The sequence below is a fragment of the Poecilia latipinna genome, unplaced genomic scaffold, assembly GCF_001443285.1.
Source record: "Poecilia latipinna isolate Pla-1442-1.1 unplaced genomic scaffold, P_latipinna-1.0 Scaffold8, whole genome shotgun sequence".
Lineage (NCBI taxonomy): Eukaryota > Metazoa > Chordata > Actinopteri > Cyprinodontiformes > Poeciliidae > Poecilia > Poecilia latipinna.
In genome coordinates, this window is record NW_015112624.1 from 365,759 (window position 1) to 373,956 (window position 8,198).

General features: G+C 41.6%; 1 protein-coding gene across 3 annotated transcripts in view; it reads left to right on the top strand.

Annotated features, from left to right (window-relative positions):
- Positions 1 to 4,247: 4,247 nt before the first annotated feature.
- Positions 4,248 to 8,198, top strand: part of msi1b (musashi RNA binding protein 1b) — a 30,563-nt gene continuing 26,612 nt past the window's right edge. The window contains exons 1-4 of one of the 3 annotated variants that reach the window (XM_015027995.1): positions 4,248 to 4,592; positions 4,903 to 4,943; positions 6,086 to 6,167; positions 6,331 to 6,415. In XM_015027995.1, coding sequence (XP_014883481.1) covers positions 4,534 to 4,592; positions 4,903 to 4,943; positions 6,086 to 6,167; positions 6,331 to 6,415 — 267 coding nt within the window. In that variant the 5' untranslated portion in view covers positions 4,248 to 4,533. The remainder of the gene's footprint in view (positions 4,593 to 4,902; positions 4,944 to 6,085; positions 6,168 to 6,330; positions 6,416 to 8,198) is intronic. The other 2 variants (XM_015027986.1, XM_015027978.1) reach the window with 2 other exon arrangements.

An 8,198-nucleotide genomic window follows, 5' to 3' on the forward strand; every position in this document is an offset into this window, starting at 1 on the left:
TATGAGGTGAGGTGTGTGTGTGTGTGTGTGTGTATATATATATATATATATATCATCTTGTAATTAATTATTTTGGAATTATTTACTATAATGTGTCTACACTTGTATTGTTGAAAGAGGCACTCAAAAACAAACTTTTCACTTTCAGGGACTGAAATCTTTGCCAATTCTTTTAAATACAGCTCAAGCTCAGTGAGATTTGTCTGAGAGTGCAAAACATCAATTTCCAAGCCTTACTGCAGATTTTCTCTTAGATTTCTGGACTTTGACTGGACCATTCCAACACAATGTTTTTCTGGTTGCATGTTAAAGGTAATCCTCCTGGGATATTAAGCTTCTTTTTCAACCTCTAGCAGGTTTCAAAAAGGAGAATATTGGAGAATATTCTCCAATATATTGGAGAATATTCTCCAATATTCTCCAATATTGGAGAATATTGGATTCTCCAATATTTAGCTCCGTTTTAAAAACATTGCCACAGCATGATGCTTCCACCACCGTGTTTCACCATTGGGAAGATGAGTTCAGGTTGAGGTGCGATGTTAAAAATAATCTACAGGTGACTTGTGAAGGCAAGGTTGTGTGAAATTTTAATTAGTGGTGTCAGAATAAGATGAGATTAAAAACTGCATACCACACTTTTCAGATAGACTCATACAATTTCTTTCTTTTAGAAGACCTATAAGCATTGGTCTTGGATGTATGCATCTAGCTTCTATTTTAAATAACAGCATAAAAAAAGATCTGCTTCACAAACTACGAACACCATGGTATCTCAGAGTAGAGATGTCTTAGGCTTATTCAGGTATTCATCAAGCACAGTGAGCAGGTTTGAACTTGCAGCATCAACAGGTGATAGAAAACGCGTCACTGTAATTGTAACCAGATTTTTCCCTTTGCAGATTTGTTTCACCCCAATCCAGCTTGCCTTTGTCCTTAATCCATCTCTTGTTCCTTTTGTCAAAGAAAGTTGGCTGGAATTAGTTGTAGGGTAACTGTAAAGCAAACTACATGGGCAAAATCCTTTGAGAGGTAATGTGCTCTTTTAGCTCCCCCCCCCCTCCCAAAAGAGAGCAGCTTCCCCTCTGCTCTCTTTTCAGTGTAAAACGCTCACTTTCTCCACCCCGATCGCATTATACCGTTCTCATGTTCAGCCTATCAGCACCTTTTTGTGTCCAGCTCTTGTTACCCCACCCCACCCTTGGGATGATGGCACTATACAGTATTTGGAAGGGTAACAGAGCTCCCTCTATCTCCCTGAGACATGCCACTGACCTGTAATTAAGACTCATTGTACTACTGAGAGGAAACTCCTCACGCAAACGGACAGAGGGCAGTGTGTGTGGACTTCCAACAGCTCAGATACCGCTGTGACTAATGCCACGCCACACAGCCAGGTTTTATCGAAAAGGAACACATGCGGCATGCACTGGAGCGTGCTTTTTTTTTTGGTCCTCTCCGAAAAGAACTCAAAGCTGTACTGATTGGTAATGAGACACAATCCGCACACTGCCCATCTCTCATTAACAAACCATTGCTCACCACCTCTGTGTGTGTGTTTCCATTGTGAACACCTCTCTCACTCCATCGCGGCTTTGATCTGGCCTACCTTTTTTTTTTAGCCCTCCCCTCTCTACCCCAACCCAACTTATTCAACCCCATTGATCATGCATGCAGAAACTTAACACACCCTTCAATTTCTGCCCAAATGGCCCCTTGTCCCACTTCCAGAGCTCCATCATCAGCTAGTAGACCTGCTTGCAGTCAGGACACTGACCGCGTCGCTCAATCAGGATGGAGCGCACTGTAAGTTACCATTGTGGGGGCACAATCTGTCCCTGTAATGTTCCTCTCTTTAATAAACAGCAGTGGTAACATACCCTTTTTTTATGTTTTTAAAGCACCTCCAAACTTTCTTCGAACTCCAAGCTTCTTGTAAGGCAGCATTGAGTTTTACACCCACCTTAAGTCAAAGCTGTCATTCCCTTTGTCTGAGTTGGACGGGCTATTGATCGGCCTTAACATTAGTTACCAGGTCACATGTTGAGTCAGTGTTGAGAAGATTAGCGGGAGCTGGCTTTAGTAGCTACTAATTAAATGCTTAAACCTCAGCAATGAATGAGCACGCAGCACACAAGCCTTCTGTTGTCCCACACTGCGTAAACCAGTTTGCAATGTGGAGGCAGACAGCACAATAATGGACTCTGAAACACGTCTACCCTTCTCAGAGCGTTAAAGTGATGCAGCCAGACGGCCTTTAGAGCTTAAGCATCAGCTGTTACACAAGTAAAAATCAAGGATATCATTGCATAAGTACACCTCACAATGAACTGTGAGGTGTATTTCAAGCTTTTCAGGTATGTTTCAAACTACGCGTTTATGCAGTCATGAGATTTTTCCTCTAAACTGTGAGCCGTTTCCCTTCCTGTTTCTGCAACATTAAAGACCACTTTCAAACAGGTGAGGACTCCATTATAAATCAGTTACTTTATCTCCAAATCATTTCTGATAACTCTTTATCTTAACTGAAGTGGATATTGGATCAAGGTGGTCAGCATTAGCAAGATAATGACAGGAAGCTAGGAAGCCATCTCTTCAAATTAATGGCCCAACTTGCTTGACTTCCTGTAAAACATAACATCAATGCTACATTTATAGAGAGATTCCTTTCATTCATTATCCACATGCAAATTTTGTGTTATGTTTTTAGTTAACCTACCCAATTGCACTTTTCTTTGGACCGGAGTATACAAAGCAATAAAAAATACTGCAGAATATATTTATGTTGAAATTTTGCTCTTACTCTACTGCATTCTTTTCTTTTTATACTTTTATGTTGGTGTGATGCAACGGACTGACGACCTGTCCAGGGTGAACCCCACCTCTCGCCCGGAACGTTAGCTGGAGATAGGCACCAGCAACCCTCCCAACCCCACTAAGGACAAGGGTGCACAGAAGATGGATGGATGCATGGATGGATATTGGTGTGAACACACTTTGATTGCCTTCCTCTTTGTTGCTTTTGCACCTCTCTGTGGCACAATAAAGACATTTCTATTATTTCAGCAGGAATAGGAAAAAGTGTGGCTTTTAAGTTTTTGTATAAATGCAAGTCATGCAGATGTTTGTTTAAATTTTCTATCTCCTCTGACAACATTTGACGAAAATGTGATGCTTGCCATTCTTTTCGTTTCCATATGTGCAGACAGGGCGCAACTGAGGTGTATGCGGACACAGTATATGCACACACAGCATGTAAAATAAAGGAAATGTGGACAAAAAAAATTTCGGCATCAGTTTGGCGCCCCCTCTAGTGCAGCACCCCTTGTCGCATAATATTGGATTCCAGAGATGGGTAGAATACCCCAAAAGACTAGCACTAGCACTACTTTTAACACATTTTTACTCAAATAAAAGTAAAAAGTAGCCATCCAAAAATTACTTGAGTAAGAATAAAAAAGTATTTGGTAAAAATGTATACTTACGCACGTAAATGATCAAAAATATCAATCATTTAATATTTAAAAATTACTTCCTCAGATGGAACAAGATACAAAGTTATGTTAAACTTTAATAGCTTAAGGATAAAAAATAAAATAATTCATATAAAATAACTAAATCATGGAATATATATATTTTTTCCAAATCAATTTCTTTAATTATAAAACTTTTGCAACTTTAACAAAAACTTCAGGTGCATGTCTATGTCAGGTGAATTTTGGTTTAAAATTAGCTAGTTTTTTATTCAGTGAAGTTACTCACAGTGGGTAGAGCAATATTTCCCAACCCTGGTCCTCAAGGCACAAGGCACACTGACCTGCATGTTTTAGATGTTCCCCTGCTTCAGCACACATGATTTCAATTGATGGGTGATTAACAGGGTTTTGCTGAATTGCAATCATCTGAATGGGGTGTGTTGAAGCAGGGGGACATCTAAAACATGCAGGTCAGTGTGGCTTGAGGATCAGGGTAGGGAAACACTGGGGTAGAATATCCAGACATTTTGCTCAAATAAGAGCGATACTTCATAACAAAATTATGCAAGTAAAAAGTACGGTGTAGTAAAACCTAAAAGTTTTTTTATTTTTTATACCCAACTGGAGGTATTATCGACATGTAAGTCTTGTGAGGAGTAACTAATTTTTTTTCCTCTTAAGCTCTAAAATGTCATAATTCTCCATAAAATAAAGCAGCTGAGCTGAATAAAAACATTAAGTTGTAAGACTTTTCCAACTTTGCTTTTACTTTGAAAAGCGTCACCGGAAGTGACAGGGTTAGTTCCATCTAGCTTGACGCCGGAGCCGCGTGCCTCGTCGGCAGCGGAGGTGGGATGAGAGAGGGACCGCAGCGGGGACTGAGTGAAGGAGGTGGAGTCTGTCCCAGCCTGCATCTGGCCCGCTCCCCTCTCTGTCACCCCGGGCCAAACCCGCCCAGCTCCTCTCACTCGCTCTCCGCCTGTCCTCCCGCACGGCTCGGCCCGGACACACACACCCACCCACCCAGGCAGGCTCACACACACCGAGAGGACTCGGAATGGACACGGAAGGGAGCCAGAGCAGCCTGTCCGCCGCGGACTCCCCTCATGACCCCTGGTAACGGAGAAAAAACCAACAATACAAAAACAAAACACGGCAACTTTGTTTTTCAAAGTTTCTGAAAACAAGCCGGGCTTTCTTGTGAGACCTCTGAGGTGCGGAGTTAGACTCGCACACCTCCACACAGAGAGGCTTCATGCTAAAATGAGATGTTTCTCTCTGAAAACCCATCTGCAGCTCCGGGAGCCCTCTGAAAAGCCCAGCTACAACTTTGTCAGCGCTGTGAAAGTAGCAGCAGCGCTCTGTGCTCTCTGAATGCTGCTTTGTTGACTCTGTTAATCTGCATATTTTCTCACTTTTTCCACAGCAAAATGTTCATAGGTGGACTCAGCTGGCAAACTACACAAGGTAAATCTTTTTCCACCTCCGTGTCTGCTCAAAAGTCACTGTGATTTCTGTTTCTTGTTTGTTTTTTAAGTTACTGCGCAGGTTTGATTAAATCAATGCAGTGTATTTTTGTTTTTGAAAGCGGGATGTGCTTATAGTTGCGTTTACAATTAATTTTACATTTCATATTTTCTGTTGAATGAATGCTCCCATTCAGAGTTAGCAAAGGCTGCATGATTCATAAAGCTCATTGAAAAGTTGTATTTAAAGCAGAAATGCACCGATTACTCGACTGGAAACTGGAATCAGCCATTGTTTCTTTGAACAGCTCTGACTGGTAATTATCGTATCAAATTCTAAAAATATATATAATTTCTTTCCCTCTTTAATAACTGCACAAAAACTAAGCTCTCCCGCTATATTCAGTCTATAAATGCTTTAACCAAAAGCTTTGATAAAATTTGGGGGTTTAATAAAATGTGGTTTTATTACTGGTGATTTTTAATTTAGTGTGTCAAAGTTGAAAAATTCTACTTTTTTTGGCCTATAAACTACAGGCACATTTTTGAGTTTATTTAAAAATCAGATGAGAGCTAAGGATGGATGCCTTGATTCATGAATGGAAATAACTTTAAAAATGCTGCCATTTTCCTTTGAAACACGTTCTCTCTTACATGAGTTGTATATAAAATAATTGTAAGTAATCACTAATGAATTTGGCAGCTCAGGTCTGGGGATAGGAGGAAAAATCAACAGTTGTTATTGGCCCAGGAAACTGTGATCGGTGCACCTCCTGCTGAGGAAATATGCTTTGATTCACAACTTAAGATAATCTAGTAATTTATTTCATTTTCCAATGGCTTCAAAACTGCTACATCTCTAAGGTCACATGTTTTTACGTGTTTTTGCTTTTATGAAAATTAGAGACTTGGCAACTCAGACTTGAAAGAAAAAGAAACTAAACAAATCAGAAATTTGTATCGGCAGTATACCAGAGATTATCGCATCTGCAGCTCGAGAGCAATCCGATCAGGAAGCATACGAGGGCTTGAGATGTACGATTCTCTCTTCCGAATTCTCCAAACTTCTCCTCCTACTTGTTGACCTCATTCGCAGCATGTCTGCTCCTTCCCAAACTCGTCTTGTTTCTGTTTCTGTCTCAGAGGGCCTGAAGGAGTACTTCTGCAAGTACGGCGAGGTGAAAGAGTGTATGGTGATGCGAGATCCGGTTACTAAGCGCTCGAGGTGAGGGAGCCGCCGTGAGTCCCGGCTTCAACCCGCCGAAAGAGCTGAAAGTTTATCTGACCCCCCTACCCCTGGCCGCTCGATTCCTCTCTGCTCATAAAACGCACCATCAGACATCCACGTCGGGTCCTTGTGTCAGTAACGGCTTTCTTGATGTCTGCAGGGGTTTCGGATTTGTCACCTTCGTCGATCAGGCTGGTGTGGACAAAGTTTTGGCCCAAAGCAGACACGAGCTGGACTCCAAAACAGTGAGTTCTCTGTGTGTTTCCTTCCCAGCACTGGCTAATCCCATGGCTCAATGTTTGATTAGTGGATTTTTCCAGTAATCTTCCTGAAAGGTGCAACTTTTCCTACAATATTAGTGTGTTTACTGTGGGATTCCAGTGTTCTGATGAGGGTTTTTTGTTTTTTTTCTCCTCCTCCTCCTCCGGTGCCATTAATACACAGTCCGGGTCCCAAGCTTGCATCTGCTGCCGCACCTCAGATGGGAGCACTTTACATGATAAAGTCATTAGCCGACACATGGGAGAAAGTGCTCTCTCGTCTCTCTTCTGCCAAACAAGGCAAGAAAATGTCACCCAGTGTCAATTTCCATAGAAACAAGGGAACCGGGACAGGGTTGCATTCTCTGCCAGTCTTTGATTTTGAGCCTCTCAGAACACTGAACCAAGACTTGTGTTTTTTTTTCTCCTTTTCTGTCCCCAAGGGGTGGAATTGACCTAACAAAAAGTTTCTCAATGGAACAAGTGAATGCAACCTGAAACCATCAAGGTGTGAAAGCAGCGACAATCAAAACTCCTGCGAGCTTCCCGTTGATCTCAGCCGGAGTAAAGCTGCGAGTTTAGCGATGGAGGGGGGGGAAAAAAAGTCGCCACGGCTCATTCAGGGCTCTTTTCAACCCGTACAAACTGCAACTTAAAATGTATTAATGGACTGTGTTGCGGACTGATTGTGTGTGTGTATGTATGTGTGTGTCTTTTTTGTCAGTAATGAATGTGGGCTGGCCTGGGAACAATGTGGCCTGTTGGTCACCATAGGGACCACAGCCCCCGCCTCCCTGCCTGAGTTGGGAGCGGTGATTGGTGGCGGGTTGGTCACTGTATTGAAATGAGCGCAGGCTATTTTCTGCTTTTCCCTTTTGTGCTTTGGGCGACTCACCTTCACGAGTCTTTGGGAGATAAGTGCGGGCCACAAGAGAAGGCGACGGTGGCAAACTTAACAAAAGACAAGCGATTGCGTCTGTCAAGTTTAAAAGTGAGGGGAGCGGAAGCCATTTGATTGAGAGCTCTGACTGATTCTAGCTGCTAAGTATTACTTTGGTGTCTCTTGTAGGCGCGACAGCTCTGACAAGTAGCGCCATCATGTTTGGACGCCACTAACTCACCATGGGGCTCATTACCATAGCGATGCCCCCACCCCCTCCTCTCGCTCCCACTTCCAGTTGAAGAACAGCTCTGTCACCAAAGACAAAAGATACCAATACGCATGATTTACAGTCATTTCTTGGGAACGGGGAACTGAGTCCCTGAACACTGGAGGCCATGCTGCAGAAAGTTTGTTGAGTTAAATCGCAGTGATGCAACAAAAACTTCCATCTCTGTGCCAGGACTTCTCCCACCTGTAGTGTTTTTATACTTCTTGTACTTTTCCACATTTTGGTGCATGACAATCACAAACTTCAGTGTAATTCATTGGGACTTTATATATTAGATGTCAAAGTGTGACCCAAAAGCGCGTCTGCTAAGTTAGAAATTGATGTAAATTCTTTTTTTTTTTTTTTGGGATATTACCGTCATCTCAATTGCTTTTTTTATGAAAAATGTTAGTGTTTGTCTTTTATTGAACATGCTTTTTGCTCTTATTCTAAGTTCATAGTAAATATGACCATACACTTTCAGCGATTTTTACTGAAAAGCAGGTTAAGGCACAGCTTTTTTTTTTTTTTTTTTTTTTTTTTTTTTTAAAAAAAAGGTTTTTTTTTTTTTGTTTTTTGTAAAAAAAAAAAAAAAAAATTTTTAAAAAAAAAAAAAA